At 35.9% G+C, this 17,891-nt stretch overlaps 1 protein-coding gene across 1 annotated transcript in view; it reads left to right on the top strand.

Annotated features, from left to right (window-relative positions):
• The window catches only part of TACC2 (transforming acidic coiled-coil containing protein 2), a gene marked incomplete in the record, with an annotated part of 1,481,681 nt that overhangs the window by 893,055 nt on the left and 570,735 nt on the right, over window positions 1–17,891 (top strand). The window contains 1 exon segment of the mRNA XM_044056051.1: window positions 15,236–15,274. Coding sequence (XP_043911986.1) covers window positions 15,236–15,274 — 39 coding nt within the window.

The following is a 17,891-nucleotide window of genomic DNA, read 5'->3' as shown; positions in this document are numbered from 1 at the left end:
TATCTCCAGATCTACAGTGGGATTTGCTAGGGCAGTCTTACATGGTTTCAGAGAAAACAGTTCCATGCCACCCCCTCTTCTTTCCTTTGAGCTTTGGCACTCACCCAAGAGTTTGGAAAACTGCAACATGAGAATAGAAGGACATAGAATAGTTGTGTAAAATCTTACCATAACCATAGATGTCCTTCTCTTCCATGTTGCAGTATTCATTCCCTCTCTCCTACTCCCCTTTTCAATTAAATGTCCCTTCTTGGATGATACAGGACTTATACAGCTATCCTGGGACCGGAGTCTGACTGGGATATTCAGTTCTGAGGAAAACTACATGCAGATGTCACTTTTATGGCCCACACTTCCTTGGCCAATGTCAGATGTCCCATGTATCTAGCAGTGACTAGAAGTTTTATATACTAGCCAGATGTTCGGGTAGCTAGCAGAAGATAACCCAAGGGTTTGGAATACTGAAACATGGAAGAGAAGGACATCTATGGTTATGGTAAGATTTTACACTACTAGTCTTTATCAGTCTGCAGACTATTACAAGCCTAGCCAATAACCAAAGGTCAGAATCACACCAGGTATCTTGTATCTGTGAGATTAAGACCTTAACCATTATGCCAGCTCTGCATTTGTCCAACCCTTTTGTCTCCCCAGTTAATCAAAATACAAAAGCATTTTTAAATTAATTGAACAACTATTCACATTTTGATTTAGTTTGAAGACTACTACATCAGTTAATTTTTTAAATTGTTTTATTGCTTGCAGTCTAGAGTGATTTTATGTACTATAACTACCTAGTTGCTATACTACCACCCTCTTTTTTCTATCTGCCAGTGAGGTACACATAGTCCAGCAACAGGCCTTTCCTTATAGCCACTGATATTGAGTCTGCCCATCTATGTATGGTCTCCCTAGTGCTTTGTGTACTGAGCCGTGCTATCATTTCTTTTTGTTTTCTGGTTATGATACACATTTGTGTGTTTTATCCACTAAGTCTGAAGTTTTACCACTGCCTTGTCTAGAAAATGAATTGCAGGTTGTGTTATATAGTCAGCACCCCCTTACTCCATTTTGCTTCTTTTTGACATGCATTTCTTCATCTCCTGTCTATGTGTCACACTGCATCTTTGCTACCATAATCTCATTCATTGTCCAGGAGTGAAGACATATTATCTACTGGCTCTAAATCCCTCTCACACCATTGTTACTCGCTACACTCCCTGAACTAGCTGGAACACCCTCACTACCTGTCTTACATTCAACTCTCCACTGCCCAAAAACTCATTTTCAACCCTTCTGACTGCCCCTCTCTCTCCTCCATCCTCACTATGCATCTCCCCACCCGCACCCTCAGTTCTAACAATCAAAACCTCCTTGCTGTACACAAACCATCACGTAGCCCAGGCCAACTTCTTTTAGCCTTCTCCCTTGCATGCAAATATGCATGCAAATAGAATTCACTCCCTCCCCTCATCCATACTTCACAAAATCTTTCCTCTTTCAAGGCACAGCTGCACTCTTATCTCTCCTCTTCATGGGAATCCTCCTGCTCTCACCCATCCTAAGCCCCCACCTTCACTCTTCCTCTTTTTCTCTTACTGCCCTACCCTAGCTCAGTTATGCTTTCTGCCAGCCACATGTGGGGTGGGGGGACAAAGGGGGTGTTTATGTACATTTCTTCTTGGAATCTTTTACTGAAGTACTGTTATTGTTTGCATTACCTCCTGCCTAACCCTCAATGGTCCGTATCTAAACATACTGTATTATCAGTGGCGGATTTAGGCATGAGAGCAGGGGCGCATGCCGGCCCCTTTTTCAACTTTTTTTTTTTGGAAATCAGGTACATCGTTCCCGAAGAATCCTGTCACCAATGCACCAAATATATCAGAGATGTGATTGGAGGTTGCAGTCAGATGAATTTTTTTATAACAGTCCTCGTCCAATTGCATCTCCTTTTGTAATTTAGACACATTGGAGAGAGCTGTCAGTAATCGTCATAAGACAATCTTATTCAAGTTTTAACTGCTACGAGTGATCTGCTTTGAGGTAATTGTGCTATAATAGCTGTATAGCATACTGTATGATTTATTAGTTTATGTGCCGTGGACATTTGATATTATTTGTTGATGGACTATAACTGTTGTACAGTATATTGTGACGGCTGTGATGTGTTAAAACCCTTAGTGTTGTACTATATGTTCATGCAAGTTGCAAATCTTTGGAAGCTGTTTAATGGGTGAAATTCTAAGGGGATAAAACGTGCAACTAACTGCATTTTGTACACCTTGGAAATACCAATGCACTTATTTATACCACACTGCAATATTATACAAATCCAATGCTGGAATTCCCTGTGCATTTTAAAAGTGGTTGTGATCCATTTTGCTGATTGCGACTGCCTTGTCTAACTTTAAAATACAGATAAAATTGTCATTGCTTTTGGCAAACTCCATTAGCCCTTACAAAATAAGGAATACGGGGATTATTTAGATATGCGTTAGTATCTGTCCACAAATGCAGAGCATCGTTTGTACATGATTGCATCTTTTTGCTTTTAGATTACATGTTTTACTTATCAGTTTAAATCAGCAATTCTGTAAAAAATTAATGTATGCCTTTGAAGGACTTTCAGGGGAAATGTGTTGCTCTAAGTCTTGAAGGCTTAAACTTTGGATCAAGTAAGCCCCCACCCATATGAAGCAGAGTGCAAGAGATGGGTGCTCTGAAATTATGCAGAAGCTAATGCACTGCTTATCTCAGATGTGTACTGCCCCCATGACCCAGTGATCGCAGCACCTCCTTCTGCTGGTTTCATTGGCGTGGCCCTGTGTGCTTATTGTGGAATTCTAAAAATTGGTTAGCACTCTTTTCTGTATCTGAAGTTGTTAATACCCTGTGCACATATTTTAGCACACTTTTCCACATCTGAAGTTGTTAACATCCCGTGCAAATCACATATGCCATGTGTATAGTAAGTGAAAAATGACATTATTGCAAAGTATATTGTCTCCTTTCCTTCTGTCCAGTAGCTGTGTATCTCTTAAGCATCTGTGTAGATTATTTGTCACTTGCGGTGTGTGGCCAGTTATACTTCTCAACTGCTGTCAGTTTAGCCCTCATATTTCATGTTGCTTCTCATAGATCTACTGATTTTCTTTATAAGGCCAGAACCATTTAAAGGTACCCATTAAGTACACTGTATGGGTATACTGCTTGAATACTCTGAAAAGTAAACAAAGAAGTGCTCTTGTTTTTGATCACATACTTCACTTTTAAAGATCATTGTATTTGGACAATCAGAGGTTTTAAGATAACACAACACTTGGCGTAAAGCACATGGAGAAGATGGAATTAATAATGACATGAAATTTACAGTATTGTATCAGTTATTAACTAGGCCATTTAAATATGGGGAGATTTCAAGATTGGAGACATGCATTTGTTAAATCTAACTTAAAGGGAGGGGGATTGGACAAACCTAAAACCATACAAAATAAATGGAAAAGAGTTATTTTGGATAAAATGTTATAATATGAACAGCATGTACTTTGAAATCATATATCAGCATGCATATGTTGAAAATAGTTCTATAAACAGCTTGTAAAATGATGTTCTATAACAATACAGTAGCTGTAAATGAAAAAAATGTGCTCTAATTTAATTTATTTAGATTTTAAGTTCAACATTTGATAGGGTCATACACAACACTGATCAATAAATTAGAGCAACTAGATATTGATGTATTCTTGATAAGATGGATAGCTGCATCACTTACAAATAGGACATGGCAAGTATCATACACAAATTGAACAGGTAAAATTCTAGGTTACTGTTAGGGTATCCAACAAGAATCTGTCTTAGCTCCATACTTGTTTAGATTGAATCTTTCAGATTCATCTTTTTTTATCTGAGATGTTCTACAGTATTAATGCAGATAACTTGTAAATGGGTAATCTGATATGGCTACAGATAGGGCATGTTTACAAAAGAATTTGACTAAGTTGACCATTTGGACCCAGGAGATTAATGTACTGGCAAACTAAGCATCTGAGATTTACCAGAAGTAGAAGTAAATACAGCACACGTTGATTGATTGATTGATTGATTGAAACTATAGCATCATTTAAGGATCTAGGTATATGGCTAGATCCAGCTTTGAGTTTTTCCTAATCATATCAGCAAATTGTTTAATAATAGCTATACAACTGTAGATTGTAGAAAAATGGTTATAAAGTCTAGGAAATCAGAAATGATGAAATTTTTGTTAATTACATTAGACCTAGACTTGAGTATAGAATAACAATATGGAAATCTTATAAGAAAACAAGCATCAGCAAATAGGAAAGAGTGCATTGGAACTATACCAATGACATTAATGGGTATGAAAATTTAAGTTATTTTGAAAGCCTAAATCATCTGAACTTGTACAGTATCTCATACAGAAATTCAAGAGGAAAGTTCATTCAGTATAGGGCATTTAGAAAATATTATCTATAGGAATGTTTGGAGTTATCAGAAGTAGTAGAGAATCATCAGAAAACTTATGTAGAAGATTTTGTAGGAATGGGAAGTGTATTCATTGTCTTTCTGAGAGTAGCTGATGCATGGAACAGATTACAAAAGTACATTAAAGCAAGCACTAGTTTAGATATTTCTAAGAACAACCCTGACACTTGTTATGTGAATAACTGTTTTGGTATATTGGCAGGCTAGAAGGGCATTGTTGCCTGTGCTTGAAATATTTGTATGCTTGCATCAGCAATGTGGTTTGCACTTATCCATGGTCAAGATACTGTTAGAACTGTGTACTGTATTTTATTTTCTTGTATTACCAAATATTTACAGTGATACTTTAGGAGGGAAGGGGGAGTTTTCAATTAGTTAAGCTACATTTTGTATTGCATCAAATACTAGCTATTGTCATTTTCTCTCATGAACAGTCACACAAAATTACAAGTGAAAAAAATGCATGAATGTTCAATTACTCCTAAAACTGCCCTTATGTGTTTTGTACTTCACTCAGGTTACTGGCATGAACAAATATGAACAGAGTTTATACTGCACCAGCCGTCATATTAGAAATGTATCTATAAATAAGAGTTCTCAAGCTCTCTCCCCCTCAATCCAGTAGATCTGGCACTAAAAAGGTTGCAACACAATCACTACACCTTAAAAAACACCCACACCTACACAACACACACCTACATATGTGGAGGTCCTCCATATAAACATACCCAAACAAAGGAGACCTCTGAGGCAAAAACACATGCAATCTCCACAGCTCTCCACACCACATACCATGCATAGTCCACACACCTTTGCCTCACAGTCACTAAGGCTTCACCATAAACCCAACATATTAGTCATAGGAGACTCCATTGTGAGACACACAGATGTGCCTCTTACCAGGCTGGATAAGGAGAAAGTCACGGTTAGTTGTTTGTCAGGTGCCAGAGTCCACCATATCACACATGCACTCAAGTCTCTCACCAACAGGTACTGTTATGACTCTGTCATAGTCCATGTTGGCGTGAATGACTTTAGATGTACTTCTCTGGACTATATGAAGAGGGACCTGATTGAGCTCGGTGATTATGTGTCCCGGGCAGGTATGTCCTCTAGCCTTAAACAGCATTCTGGCATCACTTTCCCACCCTGGTAGTTAACTTACCAGACTGTGCCCCCCCCTTTGCAAATTCATGGATCTGCCACTGATTATATCCTTATTCCTGTATTTTGTGATGCTTCCTGGCTGACCATCAATTGTTTGCATCTAAACATACTGTATTATACCCTTACCACTCTTGTATTATCTGTTGCTCGCAAACATTTTAAACTATTACTTTATTTAATCTCTGTATAACTACCTGTTATATTTTTATTTTTTTCTGTAAATTTAAATATATACTGCGGAGCTTTTCTCCCTGGGCCTACATTGAAAAGGGCTCCCCTTGGCCCAATGGACTTTCCCGGTTAAGAAACTTCCAATAAATAAATCTGTTTCTTCACTCCCCAGGACAGTTGTCTTTGTTGAAGACATGTGTGGCAGTTGTAGAGTGGCACATATCCTCTTTTAACCAGTTTGGAGGAGAAATGTAAAGTGCACCGAATTAATTGAAAGTCAAATGCCACATACATACTGATTTGGCATTGTGTGGAATACAACAGAGTTTCAAAACCGTAAGCACAGCACCATGATTGTGCAGTAGAATAAAGTCACTTTAAGTGATGCTGCAGTATCCCCGTTTAGGTTTTGTCCTGCCTTGTGGACGGTAGCTTGCTTTGAATTGGCAGCAGCATGAGTGTGTTGTAACTGTATAGCCACACCCTTCTGCAGTGTTGCAGGTTATTATAAAACTATGACATAGAACTACTCTGTGTAGAAACAATGGATCATTCCAGCCTCTGCTCCATGTAATCCATGCTTCTCTCAGTGCCTGTTGAGTGTAAAGTATCTCACATAGTCGCTTTGTGGTTCTCTAAATCAGTAGTATGTTTATGTTTGACAATGCTAGCAACTCTATATCTCTTAAACCACAGTGTTATTATTTATTATGTATTTTTCAATCAGCAGCTTTGTTTGTTGGCCATAACTTGCATTCACTGATGAAGTATTTGTTTACAAAATTCTTTTAGCCATTTGGCATATTCAGTGGAGTGTTTTCCTTAAAGCCATCAGACCTAAATTAAAAGACTTGGATCTAATTGGATTTCTTCCTCTTGCATTTTCTTAATAAATAATTAAGTAGATAGTTTCTATTTTTTTGTAGTATCCCCCAAATGAATAAAAATACACTTTAAAGCAAAAGATTGCATTAATCTAGAAGAGAGCATTAATAAGAACCCCCTCCCCCATGCTAACATTAGTGCATCTGTTTCTTCAATTTTTTCTGTGTTTAACTCTAACTTTAAACCTTAGTGTTCATTTTATCACATTTTCTGTCTTGGGTTTGAGGTCCTGCTTTTGATTTACAAGAAACAGAGCAGTGCTGGTATGATTGCAGTTATGTGCAGCTGTGCACACCTTTGAAATTAATTACACATCTGACTCTTAAATTAAATGGTATGTTATCCACCCAAACCCCTTTACCGCAGTACATATTTTATCAGTTTAGGATAAGCTGTAAATAAATGTATATTCTTTATGTGTACCATTTTGGATCCAAAGCTTGGAGTGCCATTAAGTTACACATTACTTTCACTGTGCCTTTAGAAAAGAATGGCTCCCCTGCTGTTTAATTAGAGTATCTTTAACTGGGATCTGGTCGTACCCACAGGCTTTGTCTGGTTAAGGGGCTGTCCATATGTTTTTCCTCTTAAATTGCATAGGGGTGGGGATAGTTGGTGAAAGCAGTTATGAAAGGGATATAGTCATTCCATATACATTATAAAGGTAACAGTGTAATTCTTTTTGTGGTTCATAGATGAAGAAAAGCTGTTTTTTGTTAGTTCAGTGTTCAACATGGTTACATTCACATTGCTCCCGTAAAGCCTAAATATGGCCCTTTCGATAGTTGTCTCTTTGCATGGCTAGCAAAGTATTTAACTTGGACTGCAATGCTTGCTTCTGTCTACAAACACTAATTTTGTTGTCGGTGTTCATTAATGGATACATTTAGCAGCAAAATAATCTTACTCAGATTGTGGCAGAAATTATATTTAAAAACATTTCACAGAAACCATATTTCAAAACATTTCATTTTATTGAAATACAGACTGTAAGTTACTTCGTGGTTCTATAGTTACAGGGCCTCACCCCTTCCTCAGGAGCTGTATCTGACTTCTTCCAGTTAATTGTTTTCACTTTTGAGCTAATAATAATGTTAAATATCCTAAGTTGTTTTACTAAACAAACAAAAAAGTTGTAGTTCATACTTGTGTATTACTTGATTTATATATTGTGTACTTGTGCAAGCATGGTGCTTTAAACTTCTTCGTTGTAAAGAAAATAACCTTGATCTATTACATTGCATATTCCTAGTTTTTCTCCAGAGTAGTAACAACAATTATACAATGGTAGGAAAACACTAATTTCTGATTGGTCAGCTTATACCTAAGCTGGTGAGGATAACATCAACACAAGACACATCTTAAATATAATTTGAACCATGCAAGATTACGTTGGTTTGGATGGATGCTGAGTATATTGGGAAAAAGATGCTAAGGATGAAGCTACCAGGTAACAGAAAAAGAGGAAGGCCTAAGATAAGGTTTATGGATGTGGTGAGAGAGGACATACAGGTGGTTGGTGTGACAGAGCAAGATGCAGAGGACAGGAATAAATGGAAACAGGTAATCCGCTGTGGCGAACCCTAACGGGAACAGCCGAAAGAAGATGATGATTGATGCCTTATTATAATATTACACTTCAAAGGTCAGATCATGGGAGAGTTGTTTATCTGTTACACAGTTTAAACCTGTAAGATATGCCTCATAACAGCACCAGATAAGGTGTAAGTAAATTACTAGCTACTCACAATATGTTGCGCCTTACTAGTCAGTAAACTGCTTCTTCCTTCTGTAGTTCACTGTCATACTCCCGGATTGATGCCAATGTCTAGTTCCGATAGCTACATCTCTTGAAACATGAAAAGAATGGACCATTTCCACCAGAGATCTGCCTCACTTGAAATGTGTCTGCTTCACAAACTTTGTGAGCAAAGCCAGAACGAGCCAAGCTGGGTCACAATGAAGGAGATGAGGAAAAGAATGACTCATGTTTGAATACCTCATAGGCTTAAAGAATTCTGGAAAGGGGTATTTTTAAAGGTAGTCTGCAGCACATTTGAAAGGGCAGATTCAGTAAGATATGCTGAAGTATTTTTGCAGACAGCATGACTGACATCTGGAGCCATCATTTTCACCACAAGGAGAGCCATTGCTCCAACTGCTGTTGGAACTGTCTTGAGTGGAAGAAAGATACTGAGACAGTTCCAATAGTAGTAGCAGAAATAAGTCTAATAAAAAAAAAATCTACAGTCATACTTAGATATGCTACCAATATATGTCACTCCATATGAATTGCAGGAGTCAGTTCTGTGCACATTGCATGTACTGCAAAGAGTACTTTTGGTTAATAACAAAGATAGAATCAGTGCTAATTGTATGAACTTTGATTATACCCTCACTCAAGAATCGAAGTTCATCCCCATTGTGGTATTAAAAATCCAAAAGACTTCAAGACATTAAACTGAGAGAACTCAACTTTATTGTTGAGTGCAAAAAAGCCTACCATGAAGCCTATGCACAAGATGAAAAAACAGTGCTTTAGATCAAGTTGTCTGAAAAATAAAATACTGTTGAAAAAAGTGCAAGCATATTCAGTTGGACACAGAACTTTGTCTGGACTCATCAGATTTCGTATTGTTCCATATTACCAGTGGTGGATTATAACAGTGGTTATTCAGGAAGTTGCCTGGGGCCAACAGCTCGGGGGGGGGGGGTTACCAGCTATTCTGTATCTGCAATTAATTATTTTTTTAAACGCGTGGCTATGGACTAAATTGCTAAAATATTCTAATTTGCTTATGTGCTAAGCATAATAATCGCTAACAAAACAAGTATTTAGATTATATGCTTAACATAATCACTAACAAAATAAGTAGTTGTTTTTAGTTAATAAATTCATTAATAACCTGTCTTCAACAACCCTGCCCAAAGCAGCCAAAAATTTCTACTCCTTGCCTTCCTGTAATTCACTGGGATGGCAGACAGCAAATGTTCTGGTTTAAAAGAGCAGCAGTGGACCTCAGTAGTGTGAGTAAGTTTTTAATTTTAATCCTGGTAGGTAACCAGATAGGGGCAGTCAGTGGATGCCTTTGTAGAAAATGAGAATGCTTTGCTATGGGTGGCCACTAGATATGTATTTATGAGAAACAGAGCAGAAATATGTTTTGTGTAGTGTATTTTATTTCATCATTTTTACCATTCTCGGGCATCTGTGGTGTGTACATAGTCAATAAAGTAGCTATAATGTCCTGGGTATGGGGGCTGCCTGTGGATGAAAAATGACTGTCTGCTGTTATTTGTTCAATTACTCTGGGCTGGCTTTGCAAGAATAATGTGAATAGTGTGAAGCAAACCAGAATGAATATTTTATTGTGGCTACTGATTGTATCTAATATTGTTGAAATGCATTATGTGACCATTATTTTTATCACAGTTAACAAAGTGGCTATAACTGGTGGGTGGGGAGGTAGATGTCTGAGGATGAAAGTAACTAACCCTCTTGTCTTTTTTATCACAGTTAGCAAAGTGGCTGCAAGGGGTGGGTGGAGAGGGGCTGTCTGTAGATGAAAATAATGTTCCCTCTTGTTTCATTCTTATTTTTTCACAGTTATAAAACTGGCTATAACTGGCGGGGGCTTTCCAAAGATGAAAGTAACTTATTCTCTTGTTTGCTCATTTCAGTTTAAACAGCCTGGCTTTATAGGACTGCTGCACATTTGTGTGAAATAAATTGGAATATTTTATTCTGTGGCTACTATATGCATGAAACAAATTTTTAATTCTCCCTGATTTCTGAGATTTTACATGATTTTGTATCATACTTTGGTCTGTTCTGTATAAAAATGTTGGCTTTCTTGCAAACCATTGATGATTGCAGTCACTAATTAATGTTAGACATATGCTTTTCAGACATCACATCCTTCAGAAAATGAATGCTAGTGCAAAAATTGTTTTTCTAGCAAGTTTCTAACAAATAATAGCACTATTTAAACTCTGTCCCTAATTTTGGGGTCTTTATACCTCATTATTTTTAGCTTTGACCCTTATTTTTGTACTGTGAGGTTGAGTTGTATTATTTTTATCATAGTTAAATGATGTGTACACTGGAAAGTGGTTGTGAATGCTGTGTATAAAAGTGGCTTTGCCTGTTGTTAGTTGATCAATTTAAACAGCCTGTCTTTTCAGGGCTGGTATCCATGTGTGTGAAATAAGTTGGAGTATTTTATTGTAACTACTGTTTATGTGAAACAATGCTGAAATTACATAGCTTTCAATTGTCTCTTATTTTGCAGATTACCCCTGATTTTGCCTCATAATTTTGTTTTTCTCCTCACAAAGTTTGCGGTTTTCTGACAAATAATTCAAGACTGTATTAATTACTAAATAATGACAGATGTTTAAGTTTTAGATTTTAAATCCCTTAGAAAAATGTACATTAATACACAGAACTGTTATTGTAGCAACTTTCTAAGTATACAAAGATAATATTTAAACTCTATCCATGATTTTGGAAATTGCCTGTAATTATTTTGGCCTTGCCCCAATTCATGTGCTAAGAGGTTAAGATGTATTATTTTTGTCACAATCAGATGAGCTACTCATAGCAAAGTGACTTTAACTGCTGACTAGGGCTTGGTGTGTTGTCTGTAGATGAAAGCAACTTACCCTCTTGCTGTTTACTTAGTTTAAACTTTGTCCTTTGCATGACTAGTTTGTATTCATGTGAAATAAGTTTGAATGATTTACTGTGGCTGTTGTGTGTTTATGTAAAGCAAATATGAAATACATTATGGTGTCCATAATTAGTATTATTTATTTTACCACAATAAGGTGCTCAATGCACACAGTCAACTATAGGGTTTTAATTGTTGGTCTGCAGACAGGGACTGTTTATGGATGAGAATGGTTGACCCTACTGCCATGATCAGTCATTAGTCTGATTTTGCAGGGCTAGAATACATTTGTGTAAAGTAAATTTGAATACTTTACTGTGGACTTTTTTATCACAGTAAGGTATTTTAAGATATCTGAGGTCTGTATACTCAAATGGATCTAATTCTTTTTTGTCTGAAATGCTCTGCAAAATATAATTTTGTTGTTATTGGTTTGTAAATGTTGTTTAACTTCTTGATGGAAAATGTTTTGTTTTGAAAAATTTGAAACTACCTACATTTAAAATAAACAGAAACAAGTTTTGCTTTCTTAAAGAACAAATATAATTTTAAACAATCTAATACACAAGTATACATTTCGAACAATCTGGAAGGAACATGTGCATTTATGTATGGTCTAAAAAATGGTGGGGCCCATGATTTGAAAACTTTGTAGTGCCCAAAATAAACTTAATTCACCCCATTGTGTTACTGTACATTTCAATTGCTTTGTTAACTTAAGTGATTTATTTTTTTCATTTATTTTACTGTTTGCTAATCTGGTAAGGAGACTGTAAGGTGACGCTTTTCAGCCACAACATAAGCATAGAGGCAAACAGACAAATATGTAAGAATGATGCTGTATGTTCAAATAAATTAATGGAGTTAATACACATAATCTATTAATTTAAAGGATCATAATAATGTAGGTAAAGAAGCTAAAACTGGACCAACACTTCAGCTGGAGTAATGATGGTAGAATGAGGCTGACGAGGTACACAGGAAGGCAGATAAACTGATAACCATATGAAATACTAACTACCTTAAAACCAAATATGAATATTACTAAATTATTTACATAGAATGATCTTTAAGTATTACAGCCACATCTCAACCTTACCTTGAGTCTGTACATGGACTGCAGAGAGCCATGAAGGCATGAAATGCCACAAAAGGATGTTTACGAAATGGAGGACTGTTCAGGTTCCTAATATTGTGACAGATACTAGAGTGTTCCGTGAAGCAGGTGGTGCTTTGCAAAGGTCCACTCACAAAGTACTTAATCAAGTGAAAGTTATGTAAGAACAATGGTGACTTCCTCCTGTGATCTCAATGAGTGCCTACTGATTTCTACATGGAACTGATCATGAACGGAGGGTGGTGTTCAAATTTAAGAAGTTTAAGAATTAATGAAGAGACTAACAGAGAGAACCAACCACAAGGCAAGTGGTTTAATTTGTTCAGGATAACACAGTAATGTTTTCCTGGGGAAGAAAAAGAAATAAAGTGACATATTATCTTGTGTTATTTATAGCATTTCAGTGTTTTAAGAAAAAAATAAGTAGAACTGCATACTCTAGTTTTGGTATGCGGATGTGTCTCTTTTTCTTGATTTTGTTAAGGCTCTAAAGTGTTGAGAAAAAGCAACATGCTCCCTAGACCTGTTAAATAAGGTCATTTAGTGAGTGGTAAGAGTGGAGGAACTGATTTATTGAGAGACGTTGCACTTACATAACCTTTTAATCAAAATCTATTTTAACAGCTACTTTTTCTGTCTTTGTTTTTGTTCCGCAAGGGTGTGTGTTCAACTAGGGGCTCATGGGAAAGTGCAATTCCTGAACCTGTAGTGCTTCTTTTCCGTGATTTTTGTTGGCCCCTAAAGTGTAGTGGAAATAGTGGCACACTCCCTAGAACTGTTAAATAAATTAATTTAGTGAGTGGCCATGAATGTGATAATGATATAGAGATGAATATGATTTACTTTAATCTGGCTAAAGCGTTTTTACTGAGTTCCATCAGATTGTAAAGGCATCAGAAAATAGGAAATTTAATGAATATACTATTAGAATGCTAAAGAAATGGTTAAAAGACAGAATAGTGTGAGTTTGTATTTAGGGTTTCAAATCTAAAGAAATGATGATAGGTAGGGCTGTCCAACAATGTTTGGTTGTTGGACCTTTTTGCTTCTTGTATTTATGTCCTCTTTCCCAATATCAAATAAATGCTGAATTGGGAAATTTACTGACGATGCTAAAATATCAGAGATTATTACAACCATTAGTGACCAGTATGAGTTCCAGCAATATTTAGGTAACTATTGGGCACAATTGCATGAGATTTGTTTTAATGAATCTAAGTGCAGAGTGTTGCATACAGGAAGAAAACATTTAGGACACACTTCCACTATAAGTTGTAACATAATTAAAGATAAGTAAAGAATATGGAGATTTGGGTATGTGTTAATAAAGGTTTCAGTTTTGGCAGTCAGGTGAATAAAATCTTAAGAAATGCTTACTCTGTGATTTGAACTTTGGTAAGAACGGTAAGCTCTACAGATTAGTAGTCACAATCAGAAATTACAAATTAATTATTTGACCATTACTGGATTATGGTTATGTTTTATCTAATGTTGTGAGACTGGAAAAGATGCAGAAATTGTTTACTAAATATGTTATAAGGTGCACCGATTTCCCATACAGTGAGAAACTTTAGGGGACTAAAGTTGTTCTCTGTTAGTATTGAGGACTGAGGGGTAATTTGATTTAGTTATTTAAAAGATGAGAAAATGAGATGTTCAGATGCTTAAGAATACATTTTCTAGAAGATACAAGGTGAACCCTGAATAATGAGTAGTAACTCCAAAATTGTCTGAAGGTGTGAGTGCGTGCTTGCATGATATGGAAGAAAGACTTAGCAACTTACTCCCCCCATGTCTGGTGGCTGTCCATGGGGCACTTTAGGAGTCAACTGTGACTTGTAAGAGATTGAGCACGTGAATGGAGCTTAGTGTTAACTGCTCAAAATTACAGTTCGAAGAAGATGGAACTCTTTTTTATTAGAGATTTGGCAGGCTGAAAATGTTCAAATATTTAAACATAAGGTAGATTTATGATATGGTGATGTTTTCTGGACATTACCTGTATAGAGAAATACCAGTATTGCTCTGTTATGTGATGCATTGCCAAAACTGAAGACCGAAAGATGTTTTATCTGTGGAGTTTCTACTGTTGTCTAATTGTAGTCAGGAAACATGATCAGTCAGTTGTAGCTGAGGCACTCCTTTGTATTATTTATCCTGGTAAGTAGGGTGGTGTAAAAAACACTTTTAGCTATGACCTGGAGCTTTGCCAACTATACCATTAATATGAAAGGTGAAAGATAAAGTAAAACTGTGGAGGATCTTGAGATATTTCTTTAAGTCAACATATATAGTTATATTGCCCCAATAATCCATGGCCATTACTGAGCACTAATCTTGAAATATCTGCCATCAGCAATTTTAACCTCAGCCCATGGTCATGAATATTTCTGGGTTCCGGAATACTTGAAGCCAGGATATGTTAACTTTGTTACATTTTTGTGATTTCTTTGAATCCTACATTCTTAAACATTAGCAATACTTTTTAATGTCAGAAGACAGGAGGTTTTATGTAATATAATTATCACAAGGATGTGGCCTTTATACAAACTGTATTTGTTTAAACTATAATTTAGTAATAAGTGAGATGATGTCACATCATACCAGGAAATGAACTCAGAAACAACAGTAAATCACCTGTGTAATGTAAATGTGTATTATCTAACCAAATAAAAATACATGGCCTAACTTACTGAATTTCTTTTCTTTTTTCCAGCATTTCCAGAAGAAATACACGTCAGCCATTCTATCAAAGGTATTTATTTATTTTAAATAACTATACAAGGAGTGTACATCAGATTGATAACATACTTACTTCCAGGTATGCCTTGGAAGGAGTGGCCAGGGAATAAGTCAAATTTGCCATGTAGAAATGTTGTACATTTGTACATGTAATAAAAGCCAAAAATGATGTAGATTGTAGCAAACTACAGAAATGCCAGCAAAGAAGTTTTATGAGTAGGTAGCCCAGCATAGCATACAAGGAGGGATGACAGCTTCAAGGTAACCTGTGACAAAGAAACTGGAAGAAAGTCAATCCATCTGAAAGATAATTTATTTAGTGAATAATATAATATTGAATGAAATATGGTTGTTTTTAGGTTCACAAGTTCACTTTAGCTGCCCTTTCAGGACATTGTAAGCTTAGAACCTTCAAACCACAACAGCTCACAGCTCCAAATCAGGTGAGACAAAAGGAGTTGCAAATAAATACCAAACTTTATTGGTAATGGTTAAGCGCTTTCTTCTCCTTCAAGAGACTTCATTAGGACAAATTTCATTTCAAACCCAACCCTTAAATACCCTTGCTTAATGATGTCACATGAATCACTTAATTACACCTTAAAAACACACTACATAATTTATCAAAAAATAAATAAATAAATAAATAAAAGATTGAAACTCACTCATATTGTGTTTAACTAACATTGTAAAATATTTAAAACATTAAAAAACATCTCATATTTAATTTAATTGTGCCTTATAGGACACTTCAAACCATCTAGCCCATAATATGTTTTAATTTTAAAATACATGCAATATTAACTGCCTCATTTAATCCAGGAAATTGGGTGGCATCCAACCTTAACTGCCATCTCAATTCACTTGCATCCAAGTGCAAGTCTACTATTTTACCCTGAGGGTCCTTTACTATATGATCAGTAGCCAAAAACTTAAATGAGTGTGTCCCATTGTCTTTAATATGTCTAAATAAAGCGTTAGTTATTTTTCTTTTCTTTATGTCATAAAGATGTTCACTGATGCATGTTTTAAATGTTCTGGAGGTCTTTCCTACATAAAATGCCAAATATTTTTGACATTTAGCCAAATAAACCACATTAACACTACTACAATTGTAGTGTCCTTTTTTAGAGATAGAATTGTTTTTATTCAATTTAAACTGCTCTCCTGTTTCAAAGATGTGGCAACAATAATTGCACTTTCCACATTTTGTATTACCTTTAGCTCTATTTGAAAGGCCATGTGCATTTTCATTATGCTCAAACATGTTTCTAAGGGACATATCCTTCCTATATACAACACTAGGGGGACACTTTCCAACTTTTGTCCCTACATTCAGGTCAAAAGCCAGGATTTACCAGTTATTGACAACCGCCTGGGTGATGCCCCCAGAATCCAGATTAAAAGTAGTTATAAACCTGAATCCCGCTCCACCCAAAATTGGTACATAAATACTTTTGTACCTTTTGCCTATCACTTCCTTGGATAATTCTTCCAAAATATCCAGGGGATAGCCCCCTTTAACAAACATGTTGACTATAAAACTAATTTCATCATGAAAATGCTCATCATGACTAACCATCCTGGCAGCCCTTACCAGTTGGCGTTTGATAATTGCTCTTTTTTGATGTAAAGGGTGCCAACTTTTAAATTCTAAATAGGAATTTGAAAAAGTTGGCTTTCTATATATCTTAGAATATAGGAGACCATTAATCTTATCAACATTCAACTCTATGTCTAAATATGTGATTTGTTCTTCACTAAAACAGTAGGCAAATTTTAAGAACTCCACTGTGTTATTAATGTAACAAAAAATTAATCTAATTCTTGTTGACTACCCCTCCACAACAAAAAAGATAATCCAGGAATCTAGTATAATGTAAAATTTTTGTCCAATAACTAATTTTCATTAAAAATTCCTGTTCCCAGTATGACATTACAAAATTTGCAAATATGGAAGCACAGGCAGCCCCCATGGCTACCCCAGTGGCTTGTTTAAAATATTGCCCTTCAAAATGTATATAATTATTGTTTAATACCAATTCAGTCAGGGCAATAATCTTATTAATGGTGTCCTGGTCATACATTCTAGTTTTTGCTAACTGAACCTCCAACCATATTATACCTTGAAAATGTAGTATAATACTGAACAAATTAACAACATCCACAGTCACCATGATCAGCCCAGGCTCCCATTTTATTTCATTTAATTTTTTTAAGAAATGCCACAAATCCTTTGTAATATATTCAAATATTTGTAAGCCTTTCTGTAAACAATGATCAATATACTTGCTCATATAGCAGGTTTTTGATCTATTACCATCCACAATAGGCCTAAAACTTAAATTAGTAAGGCCCTTGTGGATTTTTGGTATTCCAAACATATTCGGAATCATGGGATAGTCATTTTTTTATATAATTATATTTATCAAGGCTGATTTGGCCTTGAAACAACATATCAGCCAACGCTAGGTCTGTCTTTCTGTAAGCAATGTTTATCTCATTTAAGGAGCTTTCCTCATATGTACTATCCATAAGCAGCACATTAATTTTGTTTAAATATTCCACCCTCTTCATTAAAACCACTCCACTCCTTTTATTGGATTTCATTATGCGCACTATTTTGTCTT

This window comes from Protopterus annectens, chromosome 14.part0, assembly GCF_019279795.1.
Source record: "Protopterus annectens isolate FY-2018-M chromosome 14.part0, PAN1.0, whole genome shotgun sequence".
NCBI classification, from domain to species: Eukaryota; Metazoa; Chordata; order Ceratodontiformes; family Protopteridae; genus Protopterus; species Protopterus annectens.
The sequence above is the reverse complement of the archived record's forward strand: the minus strand, read 5'-3'. Positions and strand labels throughout refer to the sequence as shown.